The sequence below is a fragment of the Coloeus monedula genome (assembly GCF_965178545.1).
Source record: "Coloeus monedula genome assembly, chromosome: 5".
In the NCBI taxonomy this organism is placed as follows: Eukaryota; Metazoa; Chordata; class Aves; order Passeriformes; family Corvidae; genus Coloeus; species Coloeus monedula.
The window spans coordinates 75,032,725-75,052,859 of NC_138785.1; the positions used below are offsets into that span (position 1 = coordinate 75,032,725).

Consider the following 20,135-nt stretch of genomic DNA (forward strand, 5'->3'; position numbering starts at 1 on the left):
GACGGCAGAGGTCCCTGCCCATGACAGGTAGTTGGAATGGGATGATCTTTAAGTTCCCTTCCAACCCAAAACACTGACTCGATGGTTTTATGAAGTTACCCATTGACACAACATTACAGGTCCACATTCATCTACTTGGCTCCAGATTCCTGTACCAGGTTTGTGCCATTGGCATGAATCAGACCGTCTCATTTGTGCCCAACATTCATTAAGAAACATGTATATGAGTTATCAGCACAGAGGCAATTACCAGTTGATAATGATTTCTGGGTCTAAAAGAGGGTACTTCTCCACAGTCTTACTTATTATGTTCCAAACCAGCTTCTTCATCCATTCTAGAGCAACCCAAGGAGGCCAGACAAGATGAGGCAGCAGAACAAGAGAAGAAATAACGCACTCATCAGAATTGAAGAGATCCAAAGTTTATCCTCTCTGTAGCTTGAGTGCAGACAACTTGTCAGAGATCAAAAAGTTTAGGACAGCTTTGTTCTAGCCTGATTCCACAGGAGAGGTGTTTTTAGCTAGTTTACTTCCAGAAACAGAAAAAGGTGAAGGGAAGGGCCTCAGACAGAAAGTTTAGGACAGCTTTGTTCTAGCCTGATTCCACAGGAGAGGTGTTTTTCGCTAGTTTACTTCCAGAAACAGAAAAAGGTGAAGGGAAGGGCCTCAGACAGACAGACTGCAACCCAAAACTATCAGCAGCCAGGCTACAACCTCCCAGATCTGCCTCCAGCCCCATGGCAACATCCATATGCATCCCACATCTTTTTGGAAGAGCAGTGAAACAAAGGTTCAGTCTAGTGTGGTGAGTGACAATCCAAGTGTGCAAGTGTGGATTCCCGAGTCTGGGTGAGCTATTACAGGTAGTGACTCCCAATACCAGCCTCATGACAGAAGCAGGGAAACGATTAAAAAAATCAGAAAATCTGAGGATCTGGAGTCAAAAGGAAGTCACTGAGGGGGAGAACCACTCAGAGCATCCAAGGGGAGGTCCAGATACTCATCACTCCAATTACTGAGGACCTTTGCAAATTTTACTTCACTTCCACTATGCTCCAAACCAGGGACAAGACAGGATGAGAGCAAACAGCCTAATGCTGCACCAGAAGAGGTTTAGATTGGTAATTAGGGAAAATGTCTTCACAGAAAGGGCTGTCCAGCCCTGGCACAGCTGCCCAGGGCAGTGGTGGAGTCCCCATCCCTGGAGGGATCTGAAAGCTGTGTGGACGTGGCACTTGTGGGGGCATGGGGCAGTGCTGGCCCTGGCAGTGCTGGAGGAATGGTTGGACTCTGGTCTTAGAAGGATTTTCCAACCTTAATTATTCTGTGATTCAATATACTGAAAAGCTGTTTCTACACAGTGTCCACCCAGAACATGGAGCATGGCACCAATCAAGTGGAAAAGTATTAAAATTTGCCATGACAGACCGTATTTACACATAAATAAGGAAAAGCTAAAGCCATATAGGCAACCTTAATGGCGGCATTTCCTGATACTTAGGCTAAGCCTTAAAAATTATTACTCACCAAACAGAAGTTTGGGGGTCAGACTGCTTTCGTGGGCTTTACAATAATTAAATACACGTATTTTTTAAAGAAAACAAGAACTAGCTCTCTTGTTATAGTAAGAGATTGTGAGAAACTTAGTATCTGGACTAATCACAGAGGACTAATCACAGAATCACAGAATGATCTGGGGTGGAACGGACCTGAAAGATCATCCAGTGCCACCCCTGCCGTGGGCACGGCCACCTTCCACTGTCCCAGGCTGCTCCAAGCCCCAATGTCCAGCCTGGCCTTGGGCACTGCCAGGGATCCAGGGGCAGCCACAGCTGCTCTGGGCACCCTGTGCCAGGCCCTCCCCACCCTCACAGGGAAGAACTTCTTCCCAATATCTAATCTACATCTACCCTTCTTAACCTTAAGACCTAATGAAAAAGTCTTCCAAAAAACTTAAGTCTAAATAAAATAAAACAATCCAGCTGCCTTAGATGAGAAAGAAAAATAATCTCAGGTTCTTCATTTTGTCTTTTTGTATAAAAGTCTGTGCTGGTCAAAGCATCACATCAAAAAGACCTTTGAATTAATTCATCACCTGTTAAATAGGCTTTTCCTAAAAATTCAACGTGTTGTGTGTAAGAACATGCCAGCCTGGTGTACGACAGTGATTTCTTCATGCTCCTACTTGCTAAACACAAGATATATTGGAATATGTATTTTTAATCAGACATATATTAACACTATTACAGTACACAGACATGATTATATTCACATTTGTTTTGAGATATCACGGGAAAGGGTTTCCATTTGCAGCCCAGTGCTCTCTGTTGTAAAGCTGAATTCTTCTCTGCTTCAAAGCATAACAACTAACAAGGCAAACCCAGCACTTCAAATCCAACATCCGCATAACTTTAATGTGAACCAGCCTAAAAGTTATGAGGGAATATCTGAAGGGATAAAAGCAAATTAAAAGGGTACCTGTTGGACCTCCTGGGCTTACAGTTTCTTGCAGGTACATAAAAAAATGAGAGGATTTGGGATTATTGTGTTAAATATCCATGGTTAATTGTGGTGAGGACCATCCCAAATCCCCAGCTCTCACCTTTATGCTTCCCCCGATGAGATCTGGTGGCTCTTCATCTGTTTCTAAGGCAACGTTGATGGAGGCGAAGGGGCGACTTGCCATCTGTTGCATCTCACGCAGTAGTTGCTAATTTATTAAACAGAAAAATATTATCATCATATTGTTCTGACACAAAGATGAAAGACAAATGTATCTAAAAGGTTTTGCCCAATACAAAGGGGTATCAATGAATATGGAAAAATAACCTCCAGGAGTTTTAACGGGCTTAAGAATACAGATAATGGTAAATATTCACATTACTACAATTTAACAAGTTACTGGAAGTAAAGCTGAATGCACAATGTGAGCCTGACACGTCTGGGAGGGAAAACGATCCGACTGAATCTCCATAAAGCAGTTATTTACTTTTTAAGCTGTTGTTTGTCATCACCTGTCTGATGCCCACTCTACAGGATTTGTGGGAATCATTTTAAAATTAAACTAGCAGCAGTATATAACTACCGTAAGAATGAAGTTGCTATTTTTTATAACAGCACCAGCAAAATGCTGTCAGGCTTCTGTTGAATAATCCTCTTTTTTTATTGTTTCCTTGCTGAATACAGAAAATGGCAAATATGTCCTTATTGCAAAATGTTTTATTAAAATAAAAAACCTTTTCCTGGGCAAATCCCCACAAGCCCTCATGACACAAGACATCTTTTTATTGTGCTCTTAAGCACTTCTAAGCATTACGATGCAGCTTCCCCTTTTTTAACACGAAAAAAATAGATACTTTCTACACAGCTGGGCTGGAAACAGCATTTCAGTTTTAGCTGAGCTGTGGACACACTTCTTTTTGGCTCCAGTGACTAATCTCAGGTGAGACAGAAGTCAGAATTCCCTGAAGCAAGGGGTCCAATGGAACTCTGTGTCTCTAATAAAGGAAGAAGCAAACACTTTGTACAGCAAGTGAAAACCCAGTGCTCTTAACCTTAAATGCAGAAACTGCCCAAACCTCTTGTACAGCTTTACACATTTACCATCACTACTTACTACAGCAATACCAGTTATCCTCTACTTTTAAGCTAGACTGAGGCACCACCAACGCTCTCTAGAATTCCCACCATCACCACCCACATTTTCCCATTAATTCAGGGCAACCTGACACTCCAAGCCCGAACTGATCATTTACAGCACTCAAAAAGTGCTACAGGAAACACCACAAAATGCATGATGCCCCACACATCCCCCATCCAGCACAGCTGAAGGTGAAAGGAATGTGCCGTTATCCAGCAACATTGTTTGGACAGAACTAATTCACACAATCACCAAATCCCAGAATGGTTTGAGTTGGAAGGGACCTTAAGGATCATCCAGTTCCACCCCCTTCCTGCGAGCGGGCCCTGCCCATTGCTCTGTGCCATTGCTGGGCCCTGCTCAGAGCCCTCCCTGCAGCAGGGACACCCAGGGCTGAGGGCCCCTCTCAGCTGGGGCTCCTCTCCAGGCAGGGAGATGCTCCAGGCCCTTCTTCAGCTCCGCAGTCTCCTCTGGACCCACTCCAGGACATCCATGTTCTCCCTCCCGTCCTGAGGAGGCCAGAGCTGGACACAGCACTCCAGATGTGCCTCACCAGGGCTGAGGAGAGGGGCAGGATCCCATTCCTGACCTGCTGGCACTGCTCTTCCTGATGCCTCCTGGGATCCCATTGGCCTTCTTGGCCCCCAAGGCACACTGCTGGCTCAGGGACAGCCGGCTGTCCACCAGGACCTGGTGGTTGTTCCTCCCATGTGCAGGACCCCTGCATTTGCCCCTGCTGAATTTCAGAAGGTTCCTCTGTGCCAATCTCTCCTACCTGTTGAGGTTCATCTGAAGGGTAACACAGATCCCTCGGGGGGACTGGCTGCTCCTCCCACCTCTGTGTCATCAGGGAACTGCTGAGGAGGCACCGACCCCTCATCCAAATCACTGATGAACCACTCAAACAACACTGGGCCCCGTACAGAACCTTGGGGGACACCACCAGTGACAGGCCTCCAACCAGACCCTGTGCCACTAATTACAACCCTCTGGGAACCTTTTTCGGTCTTTGCTTCGCCAAATCACCTATAATTTTGAGACATTTTCAGTGCAGAAAACTAGAGGACTGTCTCTGTAACTTGGGGGTGCAGGCAAGGCATGATGAGGTCAATGCAGATAAGCTTGAGGGGTGTATGAGCTTCTATGGCTCTCAGTCTAGTTAAAAGAACTGTAAAATTTTACTGCCATAAAAGGCATGTGATAAAGTTTTCCTTAATTTTTGAAAGAAAAAAAGAAAGGGAGGAAAAAAGGCATTTTGAGCAGATTGTAGATACTGTCACTAAGCAAAAACCCAACAAATCCACAGAAATGGAGTGTTCGTAAGCAAACTTGTGTGTAACTCACACTTGGGTAAAAGGACACGAGGAGTGTTCGGGTATTTAAAGCACACCAGCAGATTGCAGACGAAAGCAAGTGTGAAACAGATTGCTGGGTTGTTGTTCCTGTAATTGTCCCCTTCAGCTATCGCAAAGTGCTTTGTTTAATGGCTATAAAATCAATGAACAAGCTGTCCTGATGAAGATGTCCAAGAGACTGACGAACTAAAAGCTATTAGTTCTTCAAAGGAAGTTATTTTACTAAAGAAAATGTGCAATTTGGCAACATGACTCCTATTGAAGTCTAAAGTAGCTTTGAGAATATAGAATCACAGAATGGTTTGGAATGGAAGGGATCTCAAAGATTATCCAGTTCCACCCCCTGCCATGGGCAGGGACACCTTCCACTGTCCCAGGCTGCTCCAAGCCCCAGTGTCCAACCTGGCCTTGGACACTGCCAGGGATCCAGGGACAGCCACAGCTTCCCACGCCAACCTGTGCCAGGGCCTCCCCACCCTCCCAGGGAGCAATTCCTTCCCAACATCCCATCCATCCCTGCCCTTTCCCACTGGAAAGCCATTCCCTGCCTCCTGTCCCTCCAGCCCTTGGCCCCAGTCCCTCTGCAGCTCTCCTGGAGCCCCTTGAGGCCCTGCAAGGGGCTCGCAGCTCTCCCTGGCTCCTTCCCTTCTCCAGGGCAACATTCCCAGCTCTCCCAGCCTGATCCAGAGCAGAGGGGCTCCAGCCCTGGAGCAGCTCCGGGGCCTCCTCTGGGCTCTCTCCAGCAGCTCCACGTCCTTCTGCTCTTGGCCCCAGGGCTGGGGCAGCTCTGCAGGTGGGCTCTCACCTGAGCATAAAAATGCCCAAACCAGGTAAAATCAGAGGTCCAGGATGCAACCAAAGCAGCAAATGCCTAAGGCAACATCCTTTTCCTAATGCCAGCTTCTGGTGTAGCACAAGTTATGTTGCAAAGTTCCCCCTAAAAATTAAGAACTAATTTAAGAAATAATTGTTCTATAACTTGAATGTCACTCTCTCCCCCAAGGCTTGTACCATGCCTGTTTAACCCAGACACATATCTATCCTGCAATATTTGTCTGGCGTGTCAAATTTTTAATTAAAAGATTTTCAGATGCTGTAAGGGAGAAATTGTAACTTTTCCCCAGTCAAGAGGCTGATCATGGCTTTACAAGTCAGCAGCTGTTAACATCTAGATACCCCAGAACCTGCCTTTCCCTCACTCCTAATGATGGGCTTTCTGGGATTTCAGATAATGAACCTCAATACTCTGTCAAGCCAACCCTTGTTTTCCAGATGACACAATTAATAGGACAACCTAGGAATATTTAAAATCACTTAGGAAGAGGATTTTAAAGGCAAAACATTTGACAGGCTTAGAAAGAAATCACATCAAAAAGCCTGTCCTGGAATACACCTCTGGCATTTAATATTTAAATAACTGCAAACTGTGAGAATGTCCACAACTTCTATTTGCATTGAGCTTGATTTTTTTTCCATATCACGGAATCATGGAATGGTTTGGGTTGGAAGACACCTTAAAGATCCTCTTGTTCCACCCCCTGCTACGGTTCCACCTTCCACTAGACCAGATTGCTCCAAGCCCAGTCCAACCTGGCCTGGAACCCTTCAAATAAAGTGATTCCTACCAGGAATATTTTAAATTCACACATGTTGAGTAATGGACAATCTAAAATGAAGAGTGTGTTACTGATGGGAGAAAAACCTCCTGAGGAAGTGAGGAAAGCCTTGTCAGGCAGTAGTGCAGGCTCTCACAGAGAAGACAAACAGCTATTCAGGTTACCAGGTTAATTGACTAATATAACCTATGCCATGCTTCCTGACAAGAAAAGCCTGGACATTTTATTCCCACCATAAAACAGCCACCAGGCTCCATACAGCCATCCTGTTACATCCACCTCAGCAACTGCCCTCTGCAGAGACTGCTTCATGAGCACAGGGCTCCAGGAGCTTTGGGGGTAGGGCTCTGGTATTTTCAGCCATGAAATAATGGTGCTTTTTCCAGAAGAAAGGCACACATTCTGGATTTTATTTGCTCCATATGAAGAATGGCTTTAAAAACAAGCTTATCAAAACAGCCATCTTGAACTCTTAATAAACTCCAGTATTTACATGAGCAACTTGTCTCAATTTTTTTGAAGAAGGAAAACACACCAGGAAGGAAACCAGTAGGAACTCCAGGAGGACAGTAGTGAAGTACTGGGACAGGTTGCCCAGAGAAGCTGCAGCTGCCCCTGGATCCCTGCAAGTGTCCAAGGCCAGGTTGGACGGGGCTTGGAGCAGCCTGGGATAGTGGGAGGTATCCCTGCCCACAGCAGGTGGGGCAACGAAATGAGCTTTAAGGTCCCTTAGCAGCCAAATCGTTCTATCGTTCTATGATTCTAGAACCATGGGTGTGTTAAGCGAGCAGCAGGCATGAATGAGCTTTCATTTCAATGGAGAGTAAAAGCAAAGCAAGCAGGATCCCACAGAAAGGGAAGAAAATTGCAGCAGACAGGATGTATTCAGGCCAGGCAGCCTGAGTATGTCTGCTGGTATGTCTGGTACCGTTACACCAACCCACAGTCGAAGGAGGTGAACTTCAACAACGAGAGCCAGAAAAGAGTGATGGTCTGATCAACAGTGGGTTTTTCCCCAGGAAACTTGTAGCTCTAATTTTTCAAGGTATTTCTGAAATTCAGATATTTCTGGACCCACAGGTTGCTCTTTTTAGAAGTACAGCTACTCCAAGCATCCTGAGGACATATATTTGGTTTGAGAAGAACATTTGTTGAAGACATTCCAACAAAGCAAGCTACACATTCCTTTACTTTGATAGAATCACAGAATCATTAAGGCTGGAAAACCCTCTAAGACCATTGAGTCCAACCATTAACCCAGCACTGCCAAGGCCACCAATAACCCATGTCCCCAAGTGCCACATCTACACGGCTTTGAAATCCCTCCGGGCATGGGGACTCCACCACTGCCCTGGGCAGCTGTGCCAGAACTGGAAAGCCCTTTCTGTGAACAAATTTTTCCTTATATCTACCCTGAACCTCTCCTGGCACAGCTTGAGGCTCTTCCCTCTCATCCTGATGAGACAAATACTACTAGAAGTCATCCTTAAATATTCATATGATAACCTTCAAGGTTGCAATGAATTTTAGATAGTGCCTCAAGGATTCGGTTATAACCAAGCCCCTGCTTAACTGAGTCTCTGATCCTGTAGTTCTGTACCACCATGGAAAAAATCAAGCTCCCCCCATGAACAAGCAAAATCACACACTGTGCTCTCCATGCTGTCCACAGCCAACCTGAAAACCCAGGAGACTCCAAAATCAGCTGTGTGTTCTGAGCCACACTCCTGTCAGTACTGCAGAGATGGACCAAAACCCAGAGCCTTCACAAACCACAGCAAGTCTACAGAAGTCCCAGCTCCAGTGTCACAGCAAGGGGAGAAAGATAAGGAAGATGTAGATGATTAGAGGGATGGAACACCTATGAGTAAAGGCTGAGTTAGTTCAGACTGGTACTTTGAGCTTATTCCTGCAAATCCTTTTGCTTCAAGGACTCCATTTGAATTCAGCAGGCAGCATGTCCCATTTATGCACAAATAACTATTTCCGTATGCACATAAACTATCAACACCCTATTTTCAGGCACGATTAACTTAGCTGGGGGGACACGTCCCAGAACTCACCTGTAATGACATCTCCCAAAACTGCAGCTTGCAGGCTGCTGACAATCAGTGTGGAAAGGGGACACCACCCTCACCGGGTTCCCAAGGACCTGTGGAGAAGGTTCCAGCCCTGGTGGCAGTGGCAGCTTGATGGATCTGCACGTCTGCTGGGCCAGCTCCAACAGGTGCTCAGGCCCCATGGAATCATGCAATGGTTTAGGTTGGAAGAGACCATAAAGACCATCCAATTCCAACCCCCTGCCATGGGCAGGGACACCTTCCATAGAGCAGGTTGCTCCAAGCCCTGTCCAACTTCCAGGGATCCAGGGGTAGCCACAGCTTCTCTGGGCACCCTGTGCCAGGGTCTCACCACCCCCACAGCCAGGAATTTCTTCCCAATATCCCATCTAACCCTGCCTTCTGGCAGTGGGAAGCCATTGCCTGCGTCCTGTCCCTCTATCCCTTGTCCAAAGTCCCTCTCCAGATCTCCTGGGGCCCCTTTAGGCCCTGCAAGGAGTTCTAAGGTCACCCTGGAGCCTTCCCTTCTCCAGACTGAACACCCCCAGCTCCCCCAGCCTGGCTCCAAGGAGAATCACTGTACATTACTAGGAAGTAACATATAGATCCTGCTGTAGGAACATTTGCTATATATCATTGGTGACCTTGAGGGGAAGGGGAGAAGACAATGGAGTTACCTTCCAAAACAAAAATTGGCATCAGCAAAAAATAAACATAAGAGCCATAAATATTCCATGAAGATGAGCCACAGTGTCTCAGAACTAAGTGATTTAAAGCATTTAACTACAATTACACTAACTACCATGTAAGTCAACAAACAAACAATTTTCTCTGATGCTTTCATCATCACTGAAAATTAAGTTTTTAAGCCCCTAGAGCAGTGCACATATTAATGTTAGCTAATTAGTTTTGTAACTGACTTTGCAGGCTATGTTGAAAGGGAGAGGAGGAGAGAATTAATGTTCAAATCCTTCTCAACAGGCATTTCCACACTTCAGAACTATACAAACCAGAAAGCAAAGCTGCCGGGAAGTTGCCTCACGCTGAAATGACGGAAGATATTTAATTCAGGGCTGATTAAGATAAGCAAGTTATTCATCACAATCATGCCCAGTAGGAGGGCATAGAAATCCTGACCTTTAATAAGAAGAATAAGATCATTTCTTTTTAAAAGATCAGAAGGATCTAGTCCATGCAGACCAAAATATACACCAATACCTGATAATTACACAATAGCGCAATGAAGCTTTAGCTCGGTAGAGCTCTTCTGGAGTAAGTACACAACACTCCTTCTCTCCCTAATTTTTCGAAATAACTAAATTAGATACCTGTACAGCTGATACCTACCATCAGAAAGAGACCTTGGGAGTCTGAAACAAGAGCACCTTCAATACACCTGCAGTCATGAGCTTTTTCTAAACAAGGTTGAACTCTCCCAAAGATGGGCTTGATAGAATCATAGCATCATGGAATGGCTTGGGTTGGAAGGGACCTAAAAGCCCATCCAGTTCCACCCCCTGCCAAACAGAAGGTTCAATCCAATGGGTTGGTATCCCAAGGATGATACTTGAGCTTCATCTAATTTCATACTCCAGCTTCATCTTTGCTCAAGTTCCCACCAGTTCTTTTTTGGGATACAAAACCAACTGAACTCTCTAGCACCAGCCCCACTGTTACAAGACCTCAGTCATCTGCCAGCGCCATGTCTGTGACTGCCAACCCAATCTGATGGTGTCCTACACAGAGAGGCTAAAGACCCAACTGGTCAGCTGAAACTGGCCATCTGCAAGTTCCCCCGAGATGAGCTGCACTGGGCACAGAAGTGACAGAAGCATGTTCAAACAAAAACAGACCATCAATTTCCCCCCTAAGCGGGACTCTCTTGTCAACACTAATATTTTGGGATGTTTTTCCTCTTCAGGGCATCTCTTATTTCTGCTACAGTTTCCTTCAGTTGGTGACCAAAGCCACATGGATCACTGCAGAGCACACAGTGTTTGTATTTCGGAAAAAGCCTCCTGGCACTATGAGCTGGTTCCCATTCATGGATTTTAAATTTAGGGAGAGCGGAAAGTTACGATTATTTGATCTGACCTCCTGCCTAGTACGAGTCACTGAATTGCACCATGTGCTTGACCTAGAAAAGGTCCTTCCAAAAGCACTGATTCTGAGAGCCATGTTTCTAAAAATATAAATCATTGGCATTGCCACTTTTGCCATTAAAAAGAAGGGGAAAAAAACCCCAGTTTTTCACTTTTTTACAGTTGCTGACATTGGGTGTTACAGACTGGTTCAGCATGGAAAGGACCTAAAGTTCATCTAGTCCAATCCCCTGCCATGGGCAGGGACATACTGTTTAAACTTTTGGCAGATCCTTTAGAAGATCCTCATCCCATCATGAATCTGCTATGATTCCTTTCCACAGCCACTGACTGGCATCACCAAACCTCAGTATGTTCTTCCTTGGAGAAAATGAGGAATTTGCAGTGCTTTAAACTCTTGCTTATCTTCCAGATAACAAATTAATCTTTCAGTGTTGTTCTCCACCATCTGCAATACCCAAAACATTGCTGAGAGTAGTGTGGACACAGTACTCCAATAACTTGTTACACCCAGTAGTAACACTGTGCTCTTATTTTACTACTCATAAATGCAGGAAACGGAAATTTACATACAGTTATTAGAACACCACAGCCACCATTACTTCAGTCTATCATCCTGGGAATAGCTATTCTGGGAAGTAAACCCACCTTAACTGCATAAATAAAAGACAATCAGGCTTATGCTTCCCACTGTAAAGAGAGAAATTAGTGTGCTCACCATGTGACTTGACCTCCTCAGTCACCTGCTGGCTGTCATTTCTCACTCCTCCAAGTCTTGTTTTCTCTACAAACCACCCCAAACTAAAGCTTAATATTTTCTTTTTGCTGACAGACACCAAATAGTGCTGTCAGTGCTATGGAACAAGAAGGTCTACATGGCAAATGACTGCTGTGAGGTTAGAGAATACACCAGGAAACCCTCCAAAGCACCTGGGACTGCCCAAATCTAGAGGTATTTGTTGCCAGACCTTTTAATACTTCTGCATAAGTTTGATACCAAATCCCTTGGAGCAGATCCTGGTCCAAAACACCACTGGAGACTCTAAACAATGATGAAGAGCCTGAATTACAGTTAGTTTGAAAATATTTCAAATCTAAAGCTTTTTCTTTGACCAAGGATGCCCTTAATCACAGCCTGCGAGAGAAGATCTAAGAGATGAATGAAATACTAACAGGTGAGAGCAGGAAGGGGAAGGAAAGGAAGGCAGGGCAATAAGCAATACACAGCACACATCCCTTGGAACATCATTGCTGTAAAAAACATAGAAATTTGCTTGCCTACGTGGTATTCCGTGTGCATGGATGTTACAGGGGAGGATGCCAGTGGAAACAGAAGCACTACTAAGTTTTGAATATACTTGGGAGGGAAAAAGGTTTCAGCAAGGACGTCAAGAAGGAGAAGGATAATTCCTGCAGTAAATCAATACACAAACCCCATCCTGAATAACTGGGTGACTCGCAGAGTGAAAATATTCAGTCTTAGATAGTCTTGGCAAGAAAGGAGGCAAAATATAGATCATTTAATGTTAAGGGTTAAATTGAGCTCTAGACATCCAAATTTAGTTATCTCTGTAGGTGCTTGCTATTGAAACTCCCACCACATTCCAAAGAGGCACAGAGAGTGATCCAGCTGACCCTCGCCACCCTGGGTCAGCCATGATCCCTTTGCTGGGAGGGAGCTTCTCCTTGCTCCAAGTGAAGGAAACAAAGCAGACTGAGGGTGAAGAAAAGAGGATTTGGTGCAAAAACAGAACAATAGCACAGAAAATTCCTGACAGCAGATGAGCATATTAAAATTCTAACATCATGCTCATACTTTGTGCGTTATTCTCTCTTACCACCTTGATTCCTTTAACATGTCATTTTCTATAGACAAGACAGAAAGGTTTCCTATCCCTATTTCCTAATGTCAGTCACCTTACTCTAAGCCTCCTATAAAAGCTGCCTTTTTATTTCTATTTTCCTTTTTTAAGATGTCTGAAGATACTCAAATGTGGGACTCAATGGCAAGGGAATAAACACACAGTTTACAACCCCATCTCCTGAATGCCTGATTGTTGAGCCTGGATGGGTTACTCTTCCTTCTCGGACCAGGGTAGGAGAGCAGAGGATGCTGCTGTTCTGCTAAGTTCTTTATTTCACAGTCTCACAGCTTTCTTGAAGGCAGAGTTTGAAGGGGGTTACATGATAAAGGCAAGCAGCAACAGCAAACAGCAGGCAAAAAGAGCTTTTTCTTCTAATTCTATAAGCTTTATATTTTTTCTTACAGAAGTGTGGATTATATTTGTTAACTGACCAATAAGAATAACACACGATTCTAGTTTTCTTTTTCTTAACCCATCCTGGTCTAATTCTAACAGTCGTAAGCCTCACACAAGTACTACATGGGTATTACACAGATTTGCAGATGCAGTTTCTATCAGCTCTTATTGTTTATGTGAACACTCTATCTAAAAAATATGAATAGTGTAATTCTATGTGTGTTTTGTCTAAAGTAAAGAATTCTGTGAAAAGGTAACACTGCTGCGGCAAGAACGGTGTTTAAGGTCCCTGCTACAGCTTTTTAATGTTTAAGGCATTTAGCATCTATTTCTACTGAAGTTAAAAATCTATATTTCTATTTCACTTTGGTGTGGCTTCATGGATGTCAGCTTGTCCAAAGGTTTTAATTCAACCCCTGTGCTTTGGCTTCCCTCTGCGCCTGAGTCCAGAGGAGCTTTCACTCCAACACCTGATATGGCACAAATCATTCCCATTTTTACTTCAGGTCAAGTTTTACACTCTGCAAGGTCTGAACTTTCTCTCAGTGTTCTAAACTCATTTTCCTACACATTGGCTACACCGTGTTTGCACACCCAACAGCCCCTTCAGTCAGGAGGCTGAGAAGCACTGACACGGACACATGCCAGCAGCTGGCCAGAGAAGTGCAGCTGAAATACAGAAGAGGGAAGAAGTCAGGAGAATCTTGTATATTTCACAAGATCCTGATGGAGATTTTGGATTTGTAGCATGCTGCCTTCTCCATAAGGAGCAAAGCAAACTTGGTTTCAACCAAATGATGCTGCTGTGTTCCATTAACCAGCCACACCAAGCACAGCTGTATGCCTTCTCCCACCACATTTTCCAAGCAATCCTGGCTGAGTAATTTTGACTACTAAACCTGTCAGCACACTTCTTTTTCTGCCCTACACATATCCCAAACAAGTCTCAGCGATCAGCTTTTCACTCTGCACTGTGAGAAGAAGCTGGGCACTTTCAGTGCTTGGGTTGGAAGCAGACGTGTTGGATAGCTGGAAATTACCTGCACACTGCATCATATCTTACTGACTTCTGGGTTAAGATTAGAGAACAACCACATGGGAAACAGGTGATTGTAACTTGACTACTGCTAAAAATACAGCCCAAACCAGAGAAAGATCTTCCTTCAGGGCTGCAGCATTTTGTAGAATCATGGAACAGTTTGGGTTGGAAGGGACCTTGAAGATCTTCTAGTGCCAACCCCTGCGACGGGCAGGGACACGTTCCACTAGACCAGGGTGCTCCAAGCCCTGTCCAGCCTGGCCTTGGACACTTTCAGGGATGGGGCATTGATCATTATTTTTAACTACTAAAGAGACCTTTGCTTTGGTTTATTGAGAGTCAGTACTAAGAAACTCTACCTTCAAGCTAAAAAAATTATCTTAGATAACAAATTTTTGGGTGGACTTTTGTTTCTGGAGACAGTCTTTATTAATATATGTAATTATGGCACGACAAAGACTTTAAACTGTTTCCTCAAGATTTACAATTATTTCATTTCTAAGATGAATGGAACAGCAGAGATCCATGAATTACAAGATAGAGTCACTAGATAAAAAGAGAGAGCAAGACAAATAACAGCAAAAGACAGGAATGTGCCTGGAAAACACCACCCTGAACAACTGCCTGTCAAACAGCCACACGTGTAGATTGAATTTAGACCAAAACATGCCAATATGTTGCCAGTAGTCCAGCTTTTTTTTCCTTAAAACATGCATCAGACTGTAACTTAATTTATAGAGACATTTCTCACTTAGGCTACTGCTCAAATACTTTAACTGAGCTCCAAAGCACAGTATTTACTTCTCAGTCTGTATTCCTTATACATTCCTAGATAACATTTAACCCCAGGAGCCACAGGGAATGTTATGCTGACTTTGTTTCTTGCCAAGAAAGTGAGCAGGAAAAAACCAGCTGCCTTAGTAAAAACTGATCTACCTTCAGAGAATACAGAAAACCTCAAAGACTTCCATTATTTCCAAGATTACGGGTTATCTGTTTGAAAAGCAATGATTATATTCTGCAGCGAGTTCACCAGTAAGAGCAGAAACATCTGAAGCAGAAAGAGGAAGAAGAGGAGAAGGGTTATCAGACATCATCCGGCTTTATTACCAGAGAGGAGCTCCTCGTATGGAATAAATTCATATTATTCACACCACTGCACTGCAAAGTACAACCAGCTACAGATTTTTGAAGATATGCAGGAAACAGGGACTTACAAAGAATTCCAGCACTGAAAAAATTAATCCCCCAAATCCTCTTGATCAACTCCTATGTGGGAACAAACCACTCTTGAACAGAACAGTGACACAGCTGCGTGTCTGCAGCTGCCAAGAGCTTCATCCTAGCAGGACAGCTGGGAGGAAAACCTATAGGAATGGGCAGATCTCACCTGAAAATCCCAAAGCAGGGGAGAAACACACCTTATTCCTTAGGGAATCTGGCCTCAGGTTATGACATATAGATAAGTATACACAGGAAGTGCACATGGACTTGCTCGAATAATGTCTGGCTTCTCTCCTTTTGCATAGAAATAAACAGATTAAAACAAGACAAAGCTCCTAGAAATAATTCCAGGTGCAGCCCAGCCCAACCTCTGATACCTGTACATTATATGGGGCTCTCCTACCATGCTTTTAGCACTTAGCACACCAAGAAAACCCAGTGAATGTGTGGTTGGTTGCTTGTGGCACACAGGACTTCTCTACAAACACAACTCAGGTATTTGGCATTTGTGCTGGAAAATGAGGACTGAGGACACATTCTGTGTGCCACAACAATTGGCCACCTCACCCTGGTCACCCTGAGTGCTTTGGGTGGAACAGGAAACAAGGTTCCATTGAGAAGCAAGAGAAGAAGGCAGTGAAAAAAAAAATCAGGGATAAACAAGGAGGAACCAGATTTTGGGGAGCAAAGCACAAAGTTATTTACATGATGCAAATGCAAAAAGTTGTGAAGCTGGTTTGGACCATGGGTAGGTGAAGAAGAAAAAACTTTGGCTCTAAAATTTGCATTTTTAAGTAGTAAACTACAGCTTTCTAAATCCTGGGTGGCTTCCCCACCTTCTTCTTATGCTCCTAATGTTCCAGGGGGGGAAAAACCAACCTCCCAAAATATCTGAGCAAGGTTTAATTTGAAAATGGGGATTTGACTTCTTTTTTTAACATATTAAAGCAAGAGCTAATGTTTCTATTTTCTGTTTCCTATTTTGAAACAGATGTGCAGAATCTCCTAATTTATGTGGTTTTGTACTTATGTTGTCTAGAAATAGAAGTTCTGGGAATTCAGGATATTCACCCCTATTTTTTTGATGCTTCACAGAAACTGCAGCATCCGGATACTAAAATAACATAATTTGTCACTGAAACTGTAATCAAAAATACACTAAAGGCCTAAACAGCAGCATTAACTGAATTAGCTTAGCCTTCAATTTAAGGTTAATGTGATGCATATGTGAATAAATACTAGCAAGAACAACTATTAAAAAGACATTTAAGGAACCGCATTTTATCCTTCTCACCTCTCTCCGTCGTGATGCCCAGCAACTTTGTTTAATCTTCCAAACCACAGCTGCCACCAGGAGCAATGACAGGAAACAACTGGAAAGGACAGGGAAAAAAATTAGAAAATAATATTTTATTGCCCTTGTTCATAACATACTGGCAGCTGAAAAACTCTAAGAAATGAAAAGTTAAAATAATAATTAGAGATACATTGATGAAAGCAAATCCAGCACAGTTCAGTGCTTGTGATACCCAGTGAGGAATGACACAGTTATTTTCAGGGAAAACTGTTGTTCCAAAGTTCTCTACCTGACTTCCTTAAATGACAGTAAGGGTAAAAGATTTAATCAGATTTGAAAAGCCACTATTGCCTATCTCTGGTGATATTTTAAGTGAGAGGATAACTCCCAAAACGAGAAGCCTTGAAAGAAGCAGAGAAAATTGATTATTATTTCTTTTCCAAATTACAAAAATAAGATACAGTGTAAAGTAGGTGAATTCTTGTAAACAGGCTGTTGCAGAACTATAGGCACTTCTTGATTTCCCCAAAACTATATTGGTTTTCTTCAGTCAAAAGAGCGGGGGGGGAAAAGGATGAATGGATTTATGAATTTCTAGGGAAAATGCAAGGAAGCAGATATAACAAAAAGGAGTAGTAAATACTAAAAACAACAACAATAACAACAATTGTATTGACAGTTATGATCTTATCACACTGAATACCTAATGAGCAACTTCAAGGCACACAGGCTAAGATTAAAATCTGAACCCCAGTGGAAGCCTCTTTCCTAAAGGACTGCACTGATGGGTTACAGAAAACATCTGCAAACCTGTTTGCATGTTCCAGCACATACTGAAAGACAGGTTAAAGGAAAATTTCCATTGACAGGAAGATTAACCAGAACAGATGACTTATTTGCTCAAGTGCAGCATTCACATTAACTGCTGGGCTCCGGATGCTCCAACAAGGATTTCTCTTGAAGAGAAACTTTGCAAAGGACTGCAAAGATGTTCTCACACTCCACCCTGACAGGAGGGGGCAGCCGGGGGGGTCGGGCTCTGCTGGCAGGGAACAGGGACAGGAGGAGAGGGAACGGCCTCAGGCTGGGCCAGGGCAGGCTCAGGGTGGATATTGGGACAATTCCTTCCTGGAAAGGGCTGTCTAGGCCTGGCACTCCCCATCCCTGGAGGGATTTCAAAGCCCTGTGGATGTGGCACTGGGGACATGGGCAGGGGTGGCTTTGGCAATGCTGGGGGAGTGCTTGAACTCAATGATCTCAGAGGGCTTTTCCAACCTAAATGATTCTGTGATACTATGACTTGGAAATACCTATAATTAAAAAGCAGGATAGACAGCAGGAACCATTCCCTGAGAAATGCAAAAGGTGGAGACTGTTCTTGTTGCTGTATCACCATCTACAGACTACATGTTATGAAAACTCCATGGATTGGGCACACACACCCAATCAGTGATTGGGATTACATTTTTCAGGCTTAGATATGCACAGAAACATGCTTTACTATCATATAACACATAACATTAAAAAATTTGCACTTGTTTGACTTCGTGGTCCTGGCACAGGGTGCCCAGAGCAGCTCTGGCTGCCCCTGGATCCCTGGCAGTGCCCAAGGCCAGGCTGGACAGGGCTTGGAGCAGTCTGGGATAGTGGAAGGTGGCCCTTGTGACATGGCAGGGGGTGGAATGAGATAAGCTTTGAGGTCCCTTCCGACCCAGACAAGTCTGGGATTCTGTGACTTCAGCACTGAAATATCTGCACAGCTTTTAAAGACTCCTACAGTGCCCGTTTCTTTATAAATTTAAGGAGGAGCATGGAGAGATTTGTTTTGTCTCTTTCATTTTAAGAAATCACTTCAACCACATTTTCTCTAAATATTAAAATCTGACATTCTTGCACTGTAAAAGCCTGGCCATGTTTCTGCAAACACAGATAGTTTAGACAAGCATTTTAATGGCTATTTTCCTTTTTTAAAGGTACTGGATTACTACTGAGTTTTGCAGTAAAAAACCAATGCGCCTGCAGTAGGTAAAAGGCATGGACATTAAATCTTTAATTGCTATCTTGTTGAAGAATCATAGAGTATCTTAGTTTCACAGGACCCATCAAGATCAAGTCCATTTCCCTGCTCTTTGCAGGACAGAAGCAAACATGCATTGTCCAGGACTGAGGATTTCATACCATCAGCCTGCTATTTCTTACAGCAGGCTGTCCATAGCACCTGGAAACAGTATTTCTCTCCAGGAAAGGTTACACTTGTATGAGATGGAATTTCACTTATTCCACACTTGCATGGGCACAACTGAATGAAGGAATAGAAAAAATTTTGAGTGCTCACATTTGTCTTGGGATTCACAGAATCACAGAATGGTTGGATTTGGAAGGGACCCTAAAGCCCACCCAGTTCCACTCCCTGCATGGGCAGGGACACCTCCCACTATCCCAGGTTGCTCCAAGCCTCATCCAACCTGACCTTGGACACTTCCAGGGACGGGGCATTAAACTCCTGTTAGCTTCCCACAGCACAAATGCCACCACACTTAATGGCTTTGCTAAGCTTTTTTTTCTTCTTTTAAGCTCTCTTTTCCTTCAATAAATCTAAATGTGCTCCCTGAAGAGCAAAAATCCAAATTGTATCCTTGCAAACCCAGCTCAGCCCAGCCAAGAGCTAAATCTTTGGTCTGCTTTGTTTTCAGTAATGTTTTAATATCATTATACAAATGGAGAATGAAAATACAACAAAATTTTCAAGGCAGTGGGTGAAAGTGATCCTGGCTCCACATTACATTTAACCATGAAAAAGAAATATATTCAAAGTACCTGCAGGAGTGCCCAGGACAGGCTGCCAAAGCCAACACCTGCCAGGCAATTGTCTTCACCTCGTGACTCCAGCAAGAAGCTTCATTTCAGAAGAAAGCATTCAAACTGCCAGAGGGCAGGCTGGATGGAATATGGGGAACAAATGCTTCCCTGTGAGGATGGTGAGGCCCTGGCACAGGGTGCCCAGAGAAGCTGTGGCTGCCCCTGGATCTCTGGAAATGTTCCAGGCCAGGTTGGACAGGGCTTGGAGCAACCTGGGGTAGTGGAAGGTGTAACTGCTGTGGAACTGGATGGGCTTTAAGGTCCCTTCCAACTCAAGCCATACCATGATTTTCTGATTTTAGATGCAGTTTATATGCAACATAAGCGGCTGCCATGGCTTTTCCGTGGTTTATCTCCTCAATACACCTTTTTTTGGGGAAACAAGATGGAAGTGCAAAGGGCAGAGGAAAAATGCCACCAATGGCAAAATGCCATTAATCTCAAGCACCTCTGTTAAATTACCTATTTCAGTTGAGTTTCTCCAGGAGGAGTTTCTCAGGAGGTCAGGGATACAGATGAACTTGCATTGTGCCACCCACAGCCAGCAAAGTCAACAAGGTCTCCACCTTTACACAGTAACATGCTCCAGTCACATGTATCTATCAGACAGCTTCAGAAATAGACACACCAAATGGCAGATGCAAATCAAAACATGCTTAACTGCTACAAGGATGGCCCCTTT

General features: G+C 43.8%; 1 protein-coding gene across 1 annotated transcript in view; it reads right to left on the reverse strand.

Annotated features, from left to right (window-relative positions):
* ATRN (attractin) overlaps positions 1-20,135 on the reverse strand; it is a 152,634-nt gene that overhangs the window by 16,411 nt on the left and 116,088 nt on the right. Inside the window, exons 26-27 of the mRNA XM_082282483.1 lie at positions 16,592-16,670; positions 2,603-2,710 (exon numbers count right to left, since the gene is read on the reverse strand). Of these exons, the coding sequence (XP_082138609.1) occupies positions 2,603-2,710; positions 16,592-16,670 (187 nt within the window). The remainder of the gene's footprint in view (positions 1-2,602; positions 2,711-16,591; positions 16,671-20,135) is intronic.